Genomic DNA, 22,935 nt, shown 5'->3' with positions numbered 1-22,935 from the left:
GTGGGGACGGACCCAGAGAGAGGGGAGGTGGGGACGGACCCAGAGAGGGGGGGGTGGGGACGGACCCAGAGAGAGGGGGGGTGGGGACGGACCCAGAGAGAGGGGGGGTGGGGACGGACCCAGAGAGAGAGAGGGGGGGGTGGACCGGACCCAGAGAGAGGGGGGGTGCCCAGAGAGAGGGGGGGGGGGTGGGGGGACCCAGAGAGAGGGGGGGGGACCCAGAGAGAGAGGGGGGGACCCAGAGAGGGGGGGGGACCCAGAGAGAGGGGGGGGGACCCAGAGAGAGAGAGGGGGGGGGTGGGGGGACCCGGAGAGGGGGTGGGGGGACCCGGAGAGAGAGTGGGGGGGGTGGGGGGACCCGGAGAGAGGGGGGGGTGGGGGGACCCGGAGAGAGGGGGGGTGGGGGGACCCGGAGAGAGGGGGGGGGGGACCCGGAGAGAGGGGGGGGGTGGGGGGACCCGGAGAGAGGGGGGGCCCGGAGAGAGAGGGGGGGGGGACACGGAGAGAGAGGGGGGCCCGGAGAGAGAGAGGGGGGGGGACCCGGAGAGAGAGGGGGGCGGGTGGGGGGACCTGGAGAGAGAGGGGGGGGACCCGGAGAGAGAGGGGAGGGTGGGGGGGCCCGGAGAGAGATGGGGGGGGACACGGAGAGAGAGGGGGGGTGGGGGGACCTGGAGAGAGAGGGGGGGTGGGGGGACCCGGAGAGAGAGGGTGGGTGGGGGGACCCGGAGAGAGAGGGGGGGGTGGGGGGACCCGGAGAGAGAGGGGGGGGTGGGGGGACCCGGAGAGAGAGGGGGGGGTGGGGGGACCCGGAGAGAGAGGGGCGGGTGGGGGGACCCGGAGAGAGAGGGGCGGGTGGGGGGACCCGGAGAGAGAGGGGCGGGTGGGGGGACCCGGAGAGAGAGGGGCGGGTGGGGGGACCCGGAGAGAGAGGGGGGGTGGGGGGACCCGGAGAGAGGGGGGGGGACCCGGAGAGAGGGGGGGGACCCGGAGAGAGAGGGGGGTGCCCGGAGAGAGGGGGGGCCCGGAGAGCGGGGGGGCCCGGAGAGAGGGGGGCGGACCCGGAGAGAGGGGGGGGGGTGTGGGGACCCGGAGAGAGGGGGGGACCCAGAGAGAGGGGGGGTGGGGTGGGGGACCCGGAGAGAGGGGGGGGTGGGGTTGGGGGACCCAGAGAGAGGGGGGGGTGGGGGGACCAAGAGAGAGGGGGGGGACCCAGAGAAAGGGGGGGTGGGGTGGGGGGACCCGGAGAGAGAGGGGGGGGGGTGGGGGGACCCGGAGAGAGGGGGGGGGACCCAGAGAGAGGGGGGGGTGGGGTGGGGGGACCCAGAGAGAGGGGGTGGGGGGACCCAGAGAGAGGGGGGGGACCCAGAGAGAGGGGGGGTGGGGTGGGGGACCCAGAGAGAGGGGGGTGGGGGGACCCGGAGAGAGGGGGGGGGACCCAGAGAGAGGGGGGGACACACGGGACACCCAGAGAGAGGGGGGGGGGAGAGACACGGGGGACCCAGAGAGAGGGGGGGGGGTCACGGGGGACCCAGAGAGAGGGGGGGGGGACACGGGGGACCCAGAGAGAGGGGGGGGGGGCACGGGGGACCCAGAGAGAAGGGGGGGGGACACGGGGGACCCAGAGAGAGGGGGGGGGGACACGGGGGACCCAGAGAGAGGGGGGGGGCGACACGGGGGACCCAGAGAGAGGGGGGGGGGGGGGACACGGGGGACCCAGAGAGAGGGGGGGGGACACGGGGGACCCAGAGAGAGGGGGGGGACACGGGGGGACCCAGAGAGAGGGGGGGGGACACGGGGGACCCAGAGAGAGGGGGGGGGGCACACGGGGGACCCAGAGAGAGAGGGGGGGGGACACGGGGGACCCAGAGAGAGGGGGGGGGGACCCAGAGAGGGGGGGGGAGACGGGGGACCCAGAGAGAGGGGGGGGGGGAGACGGGGGACCCAGAGAGAGGGGGGGGGAGACGGGGGACCCAGAGAGAGGGGGGGGGGGAGACCCAGTGAGAGGGAGAGGAGGAGACCCAGTGAGAGGGAGAGGAGGGGGGGTGGACCCAGAGAGGGGGGGGGTGGACCCAGAGAGGAGGGCGGGACCCAGGGAGAGAGAGAGAGAGGGGGGGGGGACCCAGAGAGATGGGGGGGGGGACCCAGAGAGAGGGGGGGGGGGGGAGACCCAGAGAGAGGGGGGCGGGGGAGACCCAGAGAGAGGGGGGGGGAGACCCAAAGAGAGGGGGGGGGAGACCCAGAGAGAGGGGGGGGGAGACCCAGAGAGAGGGAGAGTGGGGGGGTGGGGTGGACCCAGAGAGAGGGAGAGTGGGGGGGTGGGGTGGACCCAGAGAGGGAGAGGGGGGGGTGGACCCAGAGAGGTGAGGGGTGGACCCAGGGAGAGGGTGAGGGGTGGACCCAGGGAGAGGGTGAGGGGTGGACCCAGGGAGGGGGGGGGGGGGAGGGTGGACCCAGGGAGAGAGAGGGGGGAGGGGGGACCCAGGGAGAGAGGGGGGGGGTGGACCCAGGGAGAGAGAGGGGGGGGGGGGATGGACCCAGAGAGAGAGAGGGGGGGGGGGGATGGACCCAGAGAGAGAGAGGGGGGGGGGGATGGACCCAGAGAGAGAGAGGGGGGGGGTGGACCCAGAGAGAGAGAGGGGGGGTGGACCCAGAGAGAGAGAGAGGGGGGGGTGGACCCAGAGAGAGAGAGGGGGGGGGGTGTGGACCCAGGGAGAGAGGGGGGGACCCAGGGAGAGAGGGGGGGCCCGAGCGAGGGGGGGGGGGTGGACCCAGGGAGAGAGGGGGGGGCCCAGGGAGAGAGGGGGGTGCCCAGAGAGAGAGGGGGGGGGGTGGACCCAGAGAGAGAGAGGGGGGGGGGGGGGAGGTGGACCCAGAGAGAGAGAGAGGGGATCCACACCCAGAGAGAGAGAGGGGGGCGGTGGGGGAGAGACCCAGAGAGCGAGGGGGGGTGACCCAGAGGGAGATGGATGGGCTGTGGATTTAGACAAAGGGAATAGGTTGGTGTTTGTGAATGTGGCGAAGGAGTTGAGCGTTTGAATAGATTATTGTCATTTGGAAGATGGGGGCCAGTGTTCCAGAAAGCCATTTGTTCCACTGTGCTGCTGCCTGCAAAAGGCAGTTATCCAATCTAATCACGTTTCCCAGCTCTTGGTCTGTCGAGCTGCAGACAATGACCGTTGGAAATCCATTTCCAAGTATTCTTTAAATGCAATCAGGGTTGCTGTCATAGCTGTCCAATCCTTTCAGACATTGAGTTCCAAATCCATCCATATCCTGGACGTTTTACTCTTCAACTCCCCTTTAATCTTTCCATCAATTAATTTGAATCAATACCACTTGGTCATTGCCATCCCTGCAAAGGAAAACAGGTCATCTCATCCAGACCCCTAATTATTTTATAAATTTTAGTTACTTTTCCCCATATCTTCCTCCCTTGCAAAGGAAACAACCCAAGCCTATCCAATCTTTCTTCAGTCCCAAAATACTCTGATCTAAAAACCTCTCTGTAAATCTGCTCTGGGGCAGCACTGTGGCGCAGTGGGTTAGCACTGCTCCCTCACGGAGCCGAGGTCCCAGGTTCGATCCCGGCTCTGGGTCACTGTCCGTGTGGAGTTTGCACATTCTCCCCGTGTTTGTGTGGGTTTCTCCCCCACAACCCAAAGATGTGCAGGGTAGGTGGATTGGCCAAGCTAAATTGTCCCTTAATTGGAAAAATGAATTGGGTACACTAAATTAAATTTTAAAAAAATCTGCTCTGTCCGCTGTCTAGTCAGTGTGTTCTCAACTGGAGATGGAGGTATTGCTGGGTCTGATGCTAGGGGAATGAGATAGGTCAAGTTAACACACTTGGGTAAGAGTGATCATTGTATCATCGGGTTTAGATTAGTAATGGAGAATAGCAAAGGGCAGTCTAATATCGAACTTCAAAATTGGCAAAGAACTCATTTCAGTGGGATGAGGGGACATTGCCAGACTAAAATGGACCAAAAGATTGACAAGAAAAATAGTTTCTGGTAGAGGCTTGTCACTTTGCAAAAAGAGGTGAATTGAAACCCAGGCTCCTGGGTTGACGCGGAAGATAGAAATTACGGCACAAAAAAGGAGGGTGTATGATGCATGTCAAGTAAATTAAATTAGAGGGTTAAAAATAGTAACTTGAGGGGCGAAGCGAAAAGGAAAATAAGACTGGCAAGGAGAAAATATGAACATTAAATGTTAATTGACATGTAAATAGTAAGCCGGTTGGGGTGGAATCTGTTATGGATATTGCAATATTGCTTGAGGTGAAGATTGATGGACAACCTTTCCAGCATATCCAACCTGTATTTAGAGTGGCTATGTCACCTGGCCAGGATGGCACCTGTCCCAGGTCGCTAAAGGAAGTGAGGGTGGAGACAGTGGAAGGACTTGTCACAATCTTCCACCCTTCGCCAGATACAGGGAGTGGACGGAGGGTTGGAGAGTGGGTCCTGGGAGAACCTTATTCAAGAAAGAATAAAAAGACGTTCTTGTAACTACAGAGCAGTTGGGGTGGCATGGTGGTGCAGTGGTTAGCACTGCTGCCTCACGGCGCTGAGGACCCGGGTTCAAATCCCGGCCCCTGATCACTGTCCGTGTGGAGTTTGCACATTCTCCCTGTGTCTGCGTGGGTCTCACCCCCACAACCCAAAGGTGGGCAGGGCAGGTGGATTGGCCACGCCAAATTGCCCCTTAATTGGAAAAAAAAAAATAAGGTACAATAAATTTATTTAAAAAAAACTACAGAGCAGTCAGTTCAACATCAGTGATGGGTAAGGTTTTAGAAAGAATAATTAGGGAAAAAATCAACAGTTGGTCTGAGAGGTTTGAGTTAATTAAGGAGAAAGGCTATAATTGTGTTTGACTAATCAATTTTAATATTTGGATGAAGTAACAGAGACAAAGAAAATTACAGCACAGGAACAGGCCCTTCGGCCCTCCCAGCCTGCGCCGATCCAGATCCTTTATCTAAACCTGTCTTCTATTTTCCAAGGATCTACTTCCCTCTGTTCCCCGCCCATTCATATATCTGTCTAGATGCATCTTAAATGATGCTATCGTGCCCGCCTCTACCACCTCCGCTGGCAAAGCGTTCCAGGCACCCACCACCCTCTGCGTAAAAAAACTTTCCACGCACATCTCCCTTAAACTTTCCCCCTCTCACCTTGAAATTGTGACCCCTTGTAATTGACACCCCCACTCTTGGAAAAAGCTTGTTGCTATCCACCCTGTCCATACCTCTCATAATTTTGTAGACCTCGGTCAGGTCCCCCCTCAACCTCCGTCTTTCCAACGAAAACAATCCTAATCTACTCAACCTTTCTTCATAGCCAGCACCCTCCATACCAGGCAACATCCTGGTGAACCTCCTCTGCACTCTCTCTAAAGCATCCACATCCTTCTGGTAATGTGGCGACCAGAACTGCACGCAGTATTCCAAATGTGGCCTAACCAAAGTCCTATACAACTGTAACATGACCTGCCGACTCTTGTACTCAATACCCCGTCCGATGAAGGCAAGCATGCTGTATGCCTTCTTGACCACTCTATCGACCTGCGTTGCCACCTTCAGGGTACAATGGACCTGAACTCCCAGATCTCTCTATACATCAATTTTCCCCAGGACTCTTCCATTGACCGTATAGTCCGCTCTTGAATTAGATCTTCCAAAATGCATGACCTCACATTTGCCTGGATTGAACTCCATCTGCCATTTCTCTGCCCAACTCCAATCTATTTATATTTTGCTGTATTCTCTGACAGTCCTCCTTGCTATCTGCAACTCCACCAATCTTAGTATCATCTGCAAACTTGCTAATCAGACCACCTATACCTTCGTCCAGATCATTTATGTATATCACAAACAACAGTGGTCCGAGCACGGATCCCTGTGGAACACCACTAGTCACCTTTCTCCATTTTGAGACACTCTCTTCCACCACTACTCTCTGTCTCCTGTTGCCCAGCCAGTTCTTTATCCATCTAGCTTGTACACCCTGAACCCCAGACGGTTAATGAAGGGAATGCGGTGGATGTTGTCTATATGGATTGCCGGTTTAAAAAAAATGCAGGCTCTGAGAATAGGAGGGTCAGTTTGAGCTTGGATAAAAATTGGCTGAAGGATGGAAAACTTTGGATCTTGGTAGATGACTTTGCCCTGGTCAAAGAAATGCTTGTAATGGATACTTGGACTGGAACATATTCAGTGGTACCATAAACAGAGTTGAGCACAATGTCACTGTATGCAGATAATAATAATCTTTATTAGTGTCACAAGTATGCTTACATTAACACTGCAATGAAGTTCCTGTGAAAATCCCCAAGTCGCCATACTCGGGCGCCTGTTCGGGTACACAGAGGGAGAATTCAGAATGTCCAAATTACTGAGCAGCACGTCTTTGGGGACTTGTGGGAGGAAACCGGAGCACCCGGAGGAAACCCACGTAGACACGAGGAGAACGTGCAGACTCTGCACAAACAGTGACCCAAGCGGGAATTGAACCTGGGACCCTGGAGCTGTGAAGCAACAGTGCTAACCACTGTTAATATGCTTTGCTATAACTAGACAACTTCTTTGATGTGTGTGACTTTATCCTGCGTGTGGTATTATGCTCATGTGGTTTACTTGCTGTTTTCCCACTCATATCCAAAACTGCTACATTAGGAATTGAAAGGTTTCTCATCGCTGAATGATCTCCTGCACATCAAAGGCATCACTGGCCATCTTCTGGAGAGGAACTGTGAACTCCTGTTGTGCCACACCAATCAGTTGAATACGGAGACCAGCATGCAAGGCTTGTCCAGCAGCTCTGATAGTGTAAGTCAAACTCTGCAGCCCAGACAAAATGTTGGCGGGGGAGATTGGGGAAGCAAGGGTTTCACATTTCTATCGGCAGGGCATGCAGAACCATACACAGTTGGAGAAAGGGGATAATTTCACGATTGCCTTTTCTGTTGATGGCATCATGGTTGCTATTTACAACCATGGATATATAATTTCCAGTTCCGATCTGTGCAAGGCCTGCTTCTGTTTTTTTGATACACAAAGACTGTATCCGCCTCCCTATCTCTCTAACCACCTTGAACCTTCCGAGAGACCTGTGCTCTTCCAATTCTGTTCTTCGCAGTGTTCCGGATTCCCTGTCTCCTGCTGCCTTGACCGTAGGAAGCTCTGAGGGACAAATTGGCCATGGTGGATTGGGAAACTGTTATAAAGTATGACCGGCAATGGTAACATTTAAAGAACTAAACAAAGTTGTCTTCCAACTGTGGCTAATGGAGGAAATAAAGGATAGCGTTAGATCATAGAATCCGTACAGTGCAGAAGGAGGCCATTCAACCCATCCAGTCTACACCGACCCTCTGAAAGAGCACCCTATCTAGGCCCAATTCCCTGCCCTATCCCCGTAACCCCACCTAACACTGAGGGACAATTTATCACGGCCAGTCCACATAGCCTGCACATCTTTGGACTGTGGGAGGAAACCGGAGCATCTGGAGTAAACCCATGCAGACACGGTGAGGAAGTGCAAACTCCACATGGTCACCCGAGGTTGGAACCAAACCTGGGTCCCTGGAGCTGTAAGACAACAGTGACAGAGACAGCAGTGTTAACCACTGGGTCACCGTGCTGCCCTCAATTGAAGAGGCGCATTTAGTTATTAAAAACTGGTAAGCTTGAAGATTGGGAGCATTTTAGAATTGTGCAAAGAAGAACAAAGAAAGGGATTGAGAAAGGGAAAATAGAATGCGAGTAAAACAGCGAAAACAAAGAAAGGACAGTGAAAGCTTCGATAGGTATGTAAAAAGAAAAAGATTAAGCAAAACACAAACTAGTGTGGGTCCATTACAAGCAGAGTCAGGAGAATTCCTATTGGGACAAAAAAATGGCAGAGAAACTAAACAAATACCTTGTGTCCGACTTCAGGAGGAAGATTTCTGCGTGACCGGCTCTTGCAACCCGGAGGGAGGGGCTGGTTTAGAACTGGGCTAAATCGCTGGCTTTTCAGGCAGGCCAGCAGCACAGTTCAATTCCCGTACCAGCCTCCCCAAACAGGCGCCGGAATGTGGCGACTAGGGGCTTTTCACAGTAACTTCATTTGAAGCCTACTTGTGACAATAAGCGATTTTCATTCATTTTTCAAGATTCTAAAACGGTCCAGAGAAAAAAAAAGCAAGGGAATAATGTAAATGTGGAACTGCAAGAAATTAATATTAGATTTTAGAAAAGCACTAGAGATATTAATGGGACTTAAATAGATAAATCCCATGGACCTATCCTGACAGTCTGGGAATAAAGGGCAGGACATTTAGGGCAGAGATGAGGAGGAACCTCTTCACTGAGGCTGGTGAAGTAGTCATGTGTGTTGTGGATAAACGGGGAAGAGATGGATGTATTTAGATTGAAAGAAGGCATTTGATGAGGTACGGTATCAAAGGATATTGTTGAAAATTAAAGCTCCTGGTGTAGGGGGTAACATTGGCATGGATAGAAGATTGGCTGGCTAACAAAACAAGAATTTATATAAATGGGTCATTTTCACGTTGGCAAGATGTAACGAATGGGGTGGCACAGGATAAGTGCTGGACCTCAACCTTTTACAATTTATATAAATCACTTGGATGGACTTCCGGTGGTGACCATGGAGTGAGTGGTTGCACATTTGGTGGCTCTCGGTCGTGGAGGGTTTTTCGGACTTTTTCTCCGGTTAACAGGTGGATGTGAGGGGGGAAAACGTTGTAGGAGAGTAAGGGGAAGAGATTGACCCTCTGGTATAAGGAGCTGAGGGCCAGAACCAGTTGACAAAGAGGGAATCAGTCGGTTAGAGCTGGAGCAGCGCATGCTACACACGTGGAGGGGGGCAGGGAGTGGCCCTGCCGGCTCAGTGGTCGACGGACCAGCTGATGAGCTTCTTGAACGATAAGTTCACCCAGCAACAGAAGGAGTGTCTGGAGGACCTGACTCGGGTTGTGGATTCAATCAGGGTGGTGGCCGGCCACGTGCAAACGAAACTGAAGGCCCAAGGTCAGGCGATCCAGAAGATGGAGGAGGTGGCGGGGGAACACGAGGAGCAGTTTACCTCGATGGCAGCGGACACTGGGCTGATGTGCGATCTGCAGAGGCGACTCCAGTAGAAGGGTCGAGGACCCTGCGAGCCAGTACGCAGGCAGAATATTCGGATTGTGGGCCTGCCAGAGGGGCGTGAAGGAGCCGATGCTGGTGTGTATGTGGGGAGGATGCTGGCGAAGCTGCTGGGAGAGGGAGCATTCGCATGGCCTTTGGAGGTGGATCGAGCACACTGGGCGCTGGTGAGGAAGCCCCAGGGGAATGAGCCGCCGAGGGCGATAGTGCAGTTGCACCAGTTCCTGGGCAAGGTGCAAATAATGAGGTGGGCCAGGCAGACGCGGCGCTGCACCTGGGAGGGCAGTGAAATCCCAGTGTACCAGGACCTGGGTGCAGAGCTTGCCAAGAGGAGGGCGAGCTTCAACAAGGTCAGGGCGCCCCTCCAAGGTTGAGCTATTGTACCCGGTTCGTCTGTGTGTGACATACGAAGGCTGGGAATTGTACTTTGGTTCGGTGGAGGAGATGGTAGATTTTGTTAAAGGCAATGGAGTGGCAGGAGGAGGTGGAGATGCTGTGATGATGTTGCTGTTAACTTACGTTTGGGTCCATTTCTTTTTTGGCTTCATTTCTTTTTTGGCTTCAGGTTTGTTCTTTGTGAGGGGATGGGAGATTGGTCTCTGTTTGGGCTTGGGGAGGGGTTATTTTTGCTTGTTTGCACAATGAAGTTTTGGCCTTTGCCTCCCTGGTGGCCCGAACATGGATTTTGCTGGGATGGAGGGACTGAGCCTCCAAGGTCGGGGGGGGCGGGTGGGTGGGCCAGTGACATGGCAGGGTGTCTTAGGCTAGTTAAGATTAAGTTCGCTTTAAGGGGTTCACCACAGGGGTTCGCTCGGAGGTGGCAGCCGGTCATCGACTTCTTTAAGGAAAACTGACCATCAGCAAATGGGGTGGGGGTGGGTGAGAAAGGGGAGGCATGGAAGTGGAGAATAAGGGTGGGGAATCTAATATGGGTAGCTAGGAGTTGGGGCGGGGGGATGTTGGGTATGTTACTGTGGGTTTTTTGTGTGTGTCGGACTGTTCTGTTATTTAAAATGTTAATATGTTAAAATTATAAATGCCTCAATAAACTGTTTCCTAAAAAAGGGATGGGCTGAGCAAGTATTTCATTCGGGATTGGACTTTAAAAAGAAGGGGCTGATGATTTTGGCTGATAAGTGGGTGGCGTTCGAGGTGGGAAATATGGTGGCGGACTCTGGGGGAAGGTACGTTATGGAAAGTGGGGATGCAGGTGGTGTTAGTAAACATCTATGCCCTGAACTGAGACAATGTGGAATTTATGAGGCGGGTGCTGGGAAGAGTGGAAGAAGTTTTGTTTTACTCCCATGTGCACAAGGTGTACTCCTGACTGGATTTCTTCGTATTGGATAAGACATTGTTGGCAGGTGTGATAGATGTTGAGTATTCGGCAGTAGTGGTGTCGGACCATGCCCCGCACTGGATGGATTTACGAGTGAGCAAGGGAGGGTTCCAGAACCCGCAATGGAGGCTGGATGTGGGACTGTTAACGGAGGAAGAGGTGTGCGAGCGGGTGAGGAAGGCCATCCGGGGTATGTTGACATTCATGACACGGGGGAGGCTACGGCAGGTACAGTTTGGGAGGCACTCAAAGCAGTGGTGGGGGGGGCGGTGGCGTGTATTTGGAATCGGGCACACAGAGAAGGTGGAGCGGGTGAAGATAGAAAGGCTTGGGGATGAAATCCTGCAGGTGGACAGGAGATGCAGAGGCCCCGGTGGAAGGCTGTTAAAGGAAAGCCAGAGGCTGCAAATGGAATTTGGGCTGTTATCCACGGTTCAGGCGGTAGGGCAGTTGCGAAGGGTGAGAGGGGCGGTATATGAGTATGGGGAGAAAGTGAGCAGAATGTTAGCGCAACAGTTGAAACAGGAGGCGGCGAGAGAGATTGGGAAAGCGAGGGCACAGGTGGGAATACGGTCTTGGACTCGGCGGGGGTGAATGAGGTGTTTTAGGGAGTTTTACACCAAATTGTACGAGTCGGAACCCCAGCTGGGGAGGAGGGGGTGAGGTTTCTGGGAGGGTTGAAGTTCCTGAAGGTGGATGAGGAGCTGGTGGAGGGCCTGGGGGCCCCAATTGGGCTTGTAGAAGTAGTAGAGGGGTTGGAGGCAATGCAGTCGGGTAAGGCCCCGGGACCGGACAGGTACCCGGTGGAATTTTCTAAGAAATTCTCGGGGGTATTGGGACTGTTGTTGGTAAGGATCTTCAATGGAGTTGAGAGTGCTCCCCCTGACGTTGTCAAAGGCTTCGATCTCCCTCGTTTTAAAGCGGGATAAGGACCCGGGAAACTGTGGATCATACAGGCCGACCTCACTGTTAAATGTGGATGCCAAATTATTGGGGAAGATCCTGGTGCAAGGATTGAAGACTAAATCCCAGGGGTAATAGGGGAGGACCAGACGGGGTTCCTGAAGGGGTGGCATTTGGCGACCAGCATTAGGAGGTTGCTTGATGCCATTATGATGCCTCCAGAGGGGTGCGAGGTTGAGGTGATGGTGGCCATGGATGCAGAGAAGGCCTTTGAACGGGTGGAGTGGGAATCCTTATAGGAGGTCCTGGGGCGGTTTGGGTTTCGGCAGGGATTTGTGGATTGGGTCTGGTTTCTATACCAGGCACCGGTGGCGAGTGTGCAGACGGTAGCACAGTGGTTAGCACAGTTGCTTCCCCACTCCGAGGTCCCAGGTTCGATTCCCGGCTTGGGTCACTGTCTGTGCGGAGTCTGCACATCCTCCCCTTGTCTGTGTGGGTTTCCTCCGGGTGCTCCGGTTTCCTTCCACACCAAAGATTTCCACGTTGGGTGGATTGGCGATGCTAAATTGCCCTTAGTGGCCAAAAAAAAAGGTTAGGTGGGGTTACAAACAAACAAAGAACAAAGAAATGTACAGCACAGGAACAGGCCCTTCGGCCCTCCAAGCCCGTGCCGACCATACTGCCCGACTAAACTACAATCTTCTACACTTCCTGGGTCCGTATCCTTCTATTCCCATCCTATTCATATATTTGTCAAGATGCCCCTTAAATGTCCCTATCGTCCCTGCTTCCACTACCTCCTCTGGTAGTGAGTTCCAGGCACCCACTACCCTCTGCGTAAAAAAACTTGCCTCGTACATCTACTCTAAACTTTGCCCCTCTCACCTTAAACCTATGCCCCCTAGTAATTGACCCCTCTACCCTGGGGAAAAGCCTCTGACTATCCACTCTGTCTATGCCCCTCATAATTTTGTAGACCTCTATTGTCACAAGTAGGCTTGTGAAAAGCCCCTAGTCGCCACATTCCAGCACCTGTTTGGGGAGGCTGGGACGGGAATTGAACTGTGCTGCTGGCCTGCTTTAAAAGCCAGCGATTTAGCCCAGTGCGTGATTAAGAGGATTAATAAGCCACCCCAGTCCTCGTGGTGCCCACTGGGCCCAGAAACATAGAAAAAATAAGAGCAGGAGGAGGTCATTCGGCTCTTCGCGCCTGCTCCACCATTCATGGTCATGGCTGATCATCCAACTCTGTTAGAGTTTGATAGGGGAGGTTTAGCACAGACTTACAGCTGGCTTGTAATGCAGAACCAGGCAGCAGCGTGGGTTCGATTCCCGTACCAGCCTCCCCGAACAGGTGCCGGAATGTGGCGACTAGGGGCTTTTCACAGTAACTTCATTGAAGCCTACTTGTGACAATAAGCGATTATTATTATAGGTTTCTATGAGATCCCCCATCATTCTTCTGAACTCCAGTGAATACAATCCTAACCAATTCAATCTCTCCTCGTATGTCAGTCCCACCATCCCAGGAATCAGTCTGGTAAACCTTCACTGCACTCCCTCAAGAGCAAGAACATCTTTCCTTGGAAAAGGAGACCAGAGCTGCAATATTCCAGATGTGGCCTCACCAAGTCCCTGTATAATTGCAGCAAGACATCCCTGCTCCTGTACTCGAAACCTCTCGCAATGAAGGCCAACATACCATTTGCCTCCTTTACTGCCTACTACACCTGCAAACTTACCTTCAGTGGCTGGTGTACGTTCCGGGCTGGTTTAGCACAGTGGGCTAAGTGGCTGGCTTGTAATGCAGAAAAAGACCAGCAGCGTGGGTTCAATTCCCGTAGCAGCCTCCCTGAACAGGCACCGGAATGTGGCGACGAGGGGCTTTTCACGGTAATTTCATAGAAGCCTACTGGTGACAATAGTTGACTCATTATTATTATTCCCCTCTCTTAATTTATGGCCACTCCGATAATAGTCTGCCGCCTTGGTGTTTGCCACCAAGGGCAGTCCCCCTCAGTCGCCCGCTGCCTGGACCTGTTGATGACCAGTTTGGCCCTGCCCAGGAGCAGGTTCCCGAGGAGGTCTTTCTCCTCGGGCCGAGAACAGGAGCTGCACGTCGTAGTTCTGATGGGCTGAATGGCCTACTTTTGCTTCTCCGAGTTACGGTTGTTCAGGCTATTCGCCTGCTGGAAAAATTACTTTGCCAGGGCACACCATTTGGGAATAGGCTTGACAGAGATATCACTGCAGGTGTGAAGGCGGAGGGTCACCACCTGGGTGTGAAGACCCACCAGCGCCTGACCAGCCTCCTGAAGTGAGAGACTCAGAACCTCAACAACAACCCAGGGCAGTTTTTTATCCCAGAAAAACTGTGCGAGTATTCTTTAGATTTTTGCAACAAACTCTGGGTGTAAGAGCTCAAAGTGACCAGTCAGCTGGTTTATGACCAGAACCTGACCCCTGTAAGACAGCATTCGGAGCAGTCCTGTCCAGCGTTTCAGGCGAGCGACGATCTTGGCCTCCAACTACTTCTTATTTGCTGGCCAGGATTCCTCAGCCGGGCAAAGATGGACTCCCAAGTAGAGGAGGCTGGTCCAACACCAGATGAAAGGCCTGAGCTCCGGGAGGGGTTCTATCTGCCACTTCTCACCAGGAGTCCGGAACGCTTGTCCCAGATTGTGGCAGAGTACAGAGCTCTGCACCCGCGCATCCTCTGCAGGTAAGTAGGTTTTGGGATCATCAGGAGCACGTCATTAGCATAGGCCGAAAGGACCACCCCGATTGACTGGGAATCACTTAGTGCTAGGGATTTGGATGGGGCAGAGTTTGTAAGGTGTACCCAGGAAGGTTTCTTCATGCAATATGTAGATAGTCCAACGAGGGAAGGGGCAGTACTCGATCTGGTATTGGGGAATGAGCCTAGACAGGTGATTGAGGTTTCCGGAGGGGAACATTTTGGGAGCAATAACCACAATTCCGTAAGTTATAGGGTATTTTTGGACAGGGATGAGAGTAACCCTCGCGTTATGGTGCTAAACTGGGGAAAGGCAAATTACGATAACATTAGACAGGATTTGAAGAATTTGGATTGGGTGCGGCTGTTGGAGGGTAAATCAACATTGGACATGTGGGAGTCTTTCAAGCGAGGGTGATTAGGATTCAGGAAAGTCGCGTTCCTGAGAGAACGAAGGATAATTATGGGAAGTTTAGGGAGCCTTGGATAACGACGGATATTGTGAACCTCGTCAAAAAGAAAAAGGAGGCTTTTGTACGGTCTAGAAGGGTGGGGAACAGTCGAAACCCTTGAGGAGTATAAAGAAAGTAGGAAGGTATTGAAGCGGGAAATTAGGAGGGATCATGAAAAGTCTAGCAAATAGGATTAAGGTGAATCCAAAAGACCATAATCCCAAAGCTTTTTATTCATATGTAAAAAGCAAGATGGTGGCCAGGGAAAGCATTGGACTACTTGGGGACAGAGGGGGGAATCTATGTGTTGAGTCAGAGGAAATGGGCGAGGTACTAAGTGAGTACTGTGCATCAGTGTTCACCAAAGAAAAGGACTTTGTGAAAGATGATTCTTGGCTAGGGTGTGTGTCATTAGTCTGGGTCATGTTGACATCTAAAAGGAGATGGTATTGGGTGTTCTAAAATACATTAAGGTCGATATGTCTCCTGGGCCGGGTGGGATTTATCCCAGAATACTGAGGGAAGCAAGGGAGGAAATTGACTGACATCTTTGTATCCTCATTGGCTACAGGTGAGATCCCAGAGGACTGGAGAATAGCTAATGTGGCACCGCTGTTTAAGAAAGGTAGCAGGGATAATCCTGGAAACTATACGGTGAGCCTCATGTCGGTAGCAGGTAAATTATTGGAGAGAATTCTCAGGGACAGGATTTATACCCATTTGGAAACAAATGGACTCGTTAGCGATAGACAGCATGGTTTTGTGAAGAGGAGGTCGTGTCTCACTAACTTGATTGTGCTTTTTGAGGAGGTGACAGATGATTGATGAGGGGAGGGTAGTGGATGTTGTTTACATGGACTTCAGTAAAGCCTTTGACAAGGTGCCTCATGGCAGACTGGCACAAAAGGTGAAGTCACACGGGATCAGAGGTGAGGTGGTAAGATGGATACAGAACTGGCTCGGTCACAGAAGGCAAAGGGTAGCAGTAGAAGGGTATTTTTCTGAATGGAAGCTTGTGACTAATGGTGTTCCATAGGGATCGGTGCTTAGGCCTCTTGTTTGTAGCGTACATAAATGATTTGGAGGAAAATGTAGCCAGTCTGAATAGTAAGTTTGTGGATGACACCAAGGTTGGTGGAGTGGCAGATAGTGTTGAGGATTGTCGGAAGATACAGCCAGACAGATCGGTTGGAGACTTGGGCAGAGAAATGGCAAATGGAGTTTAATCCAGACAAGTGTGAGTTAATGTATTTAGGTAGGTCTAACATAGAGGGGAAATATACTGTAAATGGCAAAACCCATGGGAATATAGAAAGTCAGAGAGATCTGGCCGTGCAGGTCTACAGAACTTTGAAAGTGGCAACAAGTGGACAAGGTAGTCAAGAAAGCATACAGAATGTTTGCCTTCATTGGACGAAGCATCGAGTATAAAAACTGGCAAGTCATGCTGCAGTTGTATAGAACCTTGGTAAGGCCGCACTTGGGAATATTGCGCACAATTCTGGTTGCCACACTACCAGAAGGATGTGGAGGCTCTGGAGAGGGTGCAGGGGAGTTAACAGGAAGTTGCCTGGTCTGGAGGGTGTTAGCTATACGGAAAGGCTGAATAGACTCAGACTGTTTTCATTAGAAAGACGGAGGTTGAGGGGTGACCTGATAAGACGTCTACAAGATTATGAGGGGCATGGATAGAGTGGATGGGCAGGCACTCTTTCCCAGGGTGGAGGGGTCAGTCACCAGGGGGCATAGGTTTAAGGTCTGTGGGGCAAAGTTTAGAGGAGATGTGCGAGGCAGGTTTTTTTACGCAGAGGGTGGTGAGTGCCTGGAACGCGTTGCCAGGGGAGGTTGTGGAAGCAGATACATTAACGACGTTCAAAAGGTATCTCGACAAACACATGGATAGGCTGGGTATAGAGGGATACGGCACAAGGAAATGCTGAGGGTTTGGCCAAGAGTGGTATCATGACCGGTGCAGGCTGGAGGGCCGAAAAGCCTGTTCCTGTGCTGTATTGTCCTTTATTTTCAATATTCATGATCTGCCCTGTCGAACGCCTTCTCCTGGGCAAGAGAAAGGAAGGCGCTCGAAAGGCCATCCCTCTGGGAATGATGGATCAGGTTCCAGAGTTTCTTCGCCACTGCCACACTGACCCAGAGTTCAGGGCACCGCTGCTCTTAGTCTTCTGAGAAAGTAAAGTCATTGGTGGGCTTTCATAACTATAGTGTCAGCATGGGGGGACCAGGACAAGGTGTTGGTGATCTGGACACTTAAAAACTAGGTGTTGTTGGTAATCTGGACACCTAATGTTAGAGAATAGCCGCTGGATGGTGGCCTCCAGGATGTCCACTGCCAAGAAGGTCTCGGCCACCGTGAGCCCCTTTACCAGGGGGAGGTGGACCGCTCGCTCCGTCTTCAGGAAGAACACTGGTTTCCCAGACATCTTTGAGACGGCGGCAATGGGGCCAAGGGGTCGACCTTTAGGGAAAAATAAAGAAACGGAGAGGGAGACACAGCTGAGTGGACGAAGGGTGGGGCACAAGATGGATGGGGGCCCGAAGTCCGGGGGGGGGGGGGGGGGTGATTTGCAGTTTCTTCATGTTGGTGGGGGAGGACAGGATCTTCGGCCCAGAAGGGAGCCAAGTAAACTCCACGGCAGTCTTCACGTCCGTCTCGCTCCCCACCTCCGCGCATTCAAAAGCAAGGGAGACAAATTTTCCTATTCTTCATCAAGCTCCAACCTACTGCTGCTTGTATTGCAGGCTCAGACTTTCAGGCCATAAGTTCTAGGCTTCTGTAGATGTTGAAATTCAGGGCAGTAGGCCCAGTCCCAGGGTCCAAACCCAGCAGTCCTAGCCCCCCTCCAATTGCAGCTCAGTGCTGTGTGCTCCCAGTCAGCAGTTCTGTAGATCCTTCAGGAATGGCCCATTTCAGCAAAGGTGCAGTCAGGCTCGAATGGCCTGCTCCTGCTCGTAGTTCATTCACAGAATCAGTGACAGGCCCTTCGGCCCAAACTCCATGGCAACCAAAAAGCGCATCAAGGCTAACCCCATTTGGCCCATATCTCTCTCAACCTTTCCTCTATGGAAGGAGGAATGGAGGCATAGACTATTTTCTAAATGGGGAAATGCTTCCGAAAGCAGAAGCACAAAGGGACTTGGGAGTCCTTGTTCACGATTCTCTTAAGGTTAATGTGCAGGTTCAGTCGGCAGTTAGGAAGGCAAATGCAATATTAGCATTTATGTCAAGAGGGCTAGAATACAAGACCAGGGATGTACTTCTGAGGCTGTATAAGGTGCTGGTCAGACCCATTTGGAGGATTGTGAGCAGTTTTGGGCCCCTTATCTAAGGAAGGATGTGTTGGCCTTGGAAAGGGTCCAGAGGAGGTTCACAAGAATGATCCCTGGAATGAAGAACTTGTCGTATGAGGAACATTTGAGGACTCTGGGTCTGTACTCGTTGGAGTTTAGAAGGATGAGGGGGGGATCTTATTGAAACTTACAGGATACTGCGAGGCCTGGATAGAGTGGACGTGGAGAGGATGTTTCCACTTGTAGGAGAAACTAGAACCAGAGGACACCATCTCAAATTAAAGGGACGATTCTTTAAAACAGAGATGAGGAGGAATTTCTTCAGCCAGAGGGCGGTAAATCTGTGGAACTCTTGGCCGCAGAAGGCTGTGGAGGTCAAATCATTGAGTGTCTTTAAAACAGAAATAGATAGGTTCTTGATTAATAAGGGATCAGGGGTTATGGGGAGAAGGCAGGAGAATGGGGATGAGAAAAATATCAGCCATGATTGAATGGCGGAGCAGACTCGATGGGCTGAGTGGCCTAATTCTGCTCCTGTGTCTTATGGTCTATCCATGTATCGGTCAAATGCCTTTTAAATGTTGTCAATGTCGCTGCCTCAACCATTTCCTCCGGCAGCTCATTCCACATACGTCCCACCCTCTGTAAAAACATTGCTTCTCAGATTCCCATTATTTCTTTGCCCTCTTAACTTAAACCTAAGCCCTCTAGTTCTTGATTCCCCAACCCTGGGAAAAAGACTGAGTGCGTTCACCCTATCCGTGCCTCGCATGATCTTATCCACCTCTATAAGATCACCCCTCAGTCACCTATGCTCCATAGAAAAAAGTCCCAGCCTGTCCAATCTCTCCCTGTAACTCAGTCCCTTGAGTCCTGGCAACATCCTTGTAAATCTCTTCTCCACTCAGTGTAATCACATTTTTCCTATTGCAAGGCGACCAACACTGACCACAATACTCCAGGTGTGGCCTCACCAACATCCTGTACAACTGCAACATAACGTCCCAACTTCGATACTCAATTCCCTGACTAGTGAAGGCCAGCATGCCAAAATCCTTTTTTGCTGCCCTATCTACCTGTAACTCCACCTTTGGAGAACCGTGCACCTGAACTCCAAGGTCTCCTGTTTCACGAAACTCCCTGAGGTCCTACCATTCACTGTGAAAGTCCGACCTTGATTGTCTTGTGGTCTTCTGGTCTTATTTGACTTTCCAAAATGCAACACCTCACACTTGTCTGTATCGGACTCCATTTGCCACTTCTCGGCCCACTTCCCCAGCTGATCAAGATCCTGCTGCAATTTTCGATTGCCTTCCCCACTGTCTACAATACCACCTATTTTAGTGTCATCTGCAAACTTACTGATCATGCCTTCATTCTCATCCAAATCGTTGATATAGATAGCAAACAGCAATGGGCCCAGCACTGACCCCTGAGGCACACCACTCGTCACAGGCCTCCAGTCCAACAAGCATCCTTTCACCATTACCCTCTGCTTCCGACCATCAAGCCAATTGTATATCCAATTCGCCAGCTCTCCCTGGATTCCATGTGATCTAAACTTCCAGTGCAGCCTACCATGTGGAACTTTATCAAAGGCCTTATCGAAGTCCATATAGACTATGTCTACCACCCTGCCCTCATCAACCTTCCTGGTCATTTCATCAAAGAACTCTTAACAAATTTGTAAGGCGTGGTCTCCCATGCACAAAGCGATGCTGACTACTAATCAAACCCTGTCTTTCCAAATGCCTGTATATCTTATCCCTCCGATTCCTCTCCAGTAACTCACCCACCACAGATGTGAGGCTTACCGATCTATAATTCCCAGCTTTTTCTTTACCGCCCTTCTTAAATAAGGGCACAACATTTGCTACCCCACCGTCTTCTGGTACCTCACCCGTGGCTAACAATGATGCAAATATCTCAGCCAGGGCTCCCACAATTTCTTCTCTAGCCTCTGTGTTCTTGGATATACCTGGTCAGGGCCACGAGATTTATCCACCGTCATTCATTTTAATAAGTCATCTACTGTAATGCGAACTGTCCCCAATATATCGCCACTAACCGTCCCAGTTTCCCAAGTCTTCATGTCTTTCTCCACAGTAAAGACAGAGGAGAAATATTCATTGAGAAGCTCGCACATCCTGCGGGTCCACACAGTGTGTCCACTTTGGTCCTTGAGGGGTCCTATTCTCTCGTTCTTTTTCCTTTAATATAATAATATTAGGCCACTCGGCCCATCGAGTCTGCTCCGCCATTCAATCATGGCTGATATTTTCTCATCCCCCTTATTAATCAAGAATATAAGAATCCCTTTGGATTCAGCTTAATCCTCTCGGCCAAAGCTACCTCATGCCCTCTTTTTGCCCTCGTAATTTCCTCCTTTCTTTAAAAATAAATTTAGAGGGCGGGTGCTGAAACTAATGGGGGAGGGAGGAAGGGGGGGGGCGGGAGGGAGGAAGGGGGGGCGGGAGGGAGGAAGGGGGGGGGGCGGGAGGAGGAGGAAGGGGGGGGGGCGGGAGGGAGGAAGGGTGGGGGGGAAGGGGGGATACCATTGACCGATCCAGAGGGCACCAAATGTACGCACAGTTAGTTAAATGAACGACAAAACAAACCTCTCTGTAAAATAAAGCAAATTAGCATGGGTAAGAAAAATGTAATGTGTATAAGCAAGAACTGTTTATAAATGCGAAAAGCGAACAAAAAGATTTTCAAAAGAATAAATAAATAAATTTAGAGTACCCAATTAATTTTTTCCAATTAAGGGGCAATTTAGCGTGGCCAATCCACCTAGCCTGCACATCTTTGGGTTATACAAAGAACAAAGAAAATTACAGCACAGGAACAGGCCCTTCGCCCCTCCCAGCCTGCGTCGATCCAGATCCTTTATCTAAACCTGTCTTCTATTTTCCAAGGATCTACTTCCCTCTGTTCCCCGCCCATTCATATATCTGTCTAGATGCATCTTAAGTGATGCTTTTGTGCCCGCCTCTACCACCTCCGCTGGCAAAGTGTTCCAGGCACCCACCACCCTCTGCGTAAAAAAACTTTCCACGCACATCTCCCTTAAACTTTCCCCCTCTCACCTTGAAATCGTGACCCCTTGTAATTGACAGCCCCACTCTTGGAAAAGGTTTGCTGCTATCCACCCTGTCCATACCTCTCATAATTTTGTAGACCTCAATCAGGTCTCCCCTCAACCTCCGTCTTTCCAACGAAAACAATCCTAATCTACTCAACCTTTCTTCATAGCTAGCACCCTCCATAGCAGACAACATCCTGGTGAACCTCCTCTGCACCCTCTCTAAAGCATCCACATCCTTCTGGTAATGTGGCGACCAGAACTGTGAATAGTTCCTTATGCCGACTCGACCTAGAGTATTTAAACATCCATCCCTAGCCTCAACATCCGTCATGTCCCTCTCCTTGATGAATCCCGATGCAAGATTCTCTAAAGGTAAACTTGCAGGTTGAGTCCGTAATTAAGAAAGCAAATGCAATGTTGTCATTCATCTCAAGAGGCTTGGGATATAAAAGCAGGGATGTACTTCTGAAGCTTTATAAAGCATTAGTTAGGCCCCATTTAGAATACTGTGAGCAATTTTGGGCCCCACACCTCAGGAAGGACATACTGGCACTGGAGCGGGTCCAGTGGAGATTCACATGGATGATCCCAGGAATGGTAGGCCTAACATACGATGAACGTCTGAGGATCCTGGAATTATAGTCATTGGAGTTTAGGAGGTTGAGGGGAGATCTAATAGAAACTTACAAGATAATTAATGGCTTAGATAGGGTGGACGTAGGGAAGTTGTTTCCATTAACAGGGGAGACTAGGACCCGGGGGCACAGCCTTAGAATAAAAGGGAGTCACTTTAGAACAGAGATGAGGAGAAATTTCTTCAGCTAGAGAGTGGTGGGTCTGTGGAATTCATTGCCACAGATAGCGGTGGAGGCCGGGACGTTGAGTGTCTTTAAGACAGAAGTTGATAAATTCTTGATTTCTCGAGGAATTAAGGCCTATGGAGAGAGAGCGGGTAAATGGAGTTGAAATCAGCCATGATTGAATGGTGGAGTGGACTCGATGTCCGAATGGCCTTACTTCCACTCCTATGTCTTATGGTCTTATGTATCCAGGGAAGCAGCAGGCTGTTTTATTCTTTCCGGTTTGGAATGTTTGAACTGTGTGTTCAGCCAGGCCATTGGACGGTGGGTGGTATGGCGTCGTTCATATGAACGCCTGAAATTCACCACTGGTAAAGTTGATACCATTATCAGGACCTCTGGTGTCCCGTGGGTACAGAAACTTGGTTAGAGTTTTTCGATTAAAGGTTTTGCTGGCACAAGGAGCTCTGCTTCACCTGATTCTCAATGCCTGTATGTGCCCGGGGTACCTTGGTGTCCATTGTGTCAATCCGGCAGAATTGGGCACCATCCTGGGCGGGGACGACAATTCGGGATGATGCCACCCTCTACACTCTGCTCTTGTTGTTTAGTGAGGGTGGGCTTCATGTCACCCGTGGGGTACCCTCTGATTCCGCCGCTGAGGATCATACAGCAGTTTTGACAGTATGGGGTCCTTCTGGGTCCACGCTTGAATCTGCTTCGCGGACACTGGCAAGGTATCCAGGAAGTTCAACGTCATGATGACTTTTTAAAAAAATATATATATATTTTATTCAAGATTTTTTGGCCAAACATAACAGTACATAGTTTTTCTTTTAAACAACAATAAAGCAATATAAATAACAGTGGCCAGTTTTAAACCAGTAAATAAATAATATATAAACAAAAACAAAACTAAATGGCAACTGCCTTGTCAAAAATAGTTACACTCCACCCCCCCCCCCCCCCCCCCCCCCCCCCCCCCCCCCCCCCCCCCCCCCCCCCCCCCCCCCCCCCCGGGTTGCTGCTGTTGTTTTCCTTCTTTTTCATTCCCTCTATCGTTCTGTGAGGTAGTCGACGAACGGTTGCCACCGCCTGGTGAACCCTTGAGCCGAACCCCTTAATACGAACTTGATCCGTTCTAACTTTA

At 51.7% G+C, this 22,935-nt stretch overlaps 1 protein-coding gene across 3 annotated transcripts in view; it reads left to right on the top strand.

Moving 5' to 3' along the window:
• The window catches only part of LOC140392177 (F-box/WD repeat-containing protein 7-like), a 321,680-nt gene that overhangs the window by 3,177 nt on the left and 295,568 nt on the right, over positions 1–22,935 (top strand). For 2 of the 3 annotated variants that reach the window (XM_072477556.1, XM_072477555.1), the window contains exon 2: positions 6,683–6,835. The exons of the other annotated variant lie outside the window; for it this stretch is intronic. In XM_072477556.1, coding sequence (XP_072333657.1) covers positions 6,683–6,835 — 153 coding nt within the window. The remainder of the gene's footprint in view (positions 1–6,682; positions 6,836–22,935) is intronic. 3 annotated transcript variants of the gene reach the window in all.

The sequence above is a fragment of the Scyliorhinus torazame genome, chromosome 15, assembly GCF_047496885.1.
Source record: "Scyliorhinus torazame isolate Kashiwa2021f chromosome 15, sScyTor2.1, whole genome shotgun sequence".
Classification (NCBI taxonomy): Eukaryota; Metazoa; Chordata; class Chondrichthyes; order Carcharhiniformes; family Scyliorhinidae; genus Scyliorhinus; species Scyliorhinus torazame.
This window is presented reverse-complemented; position numbering and strand designations above follow the sequence as displayed.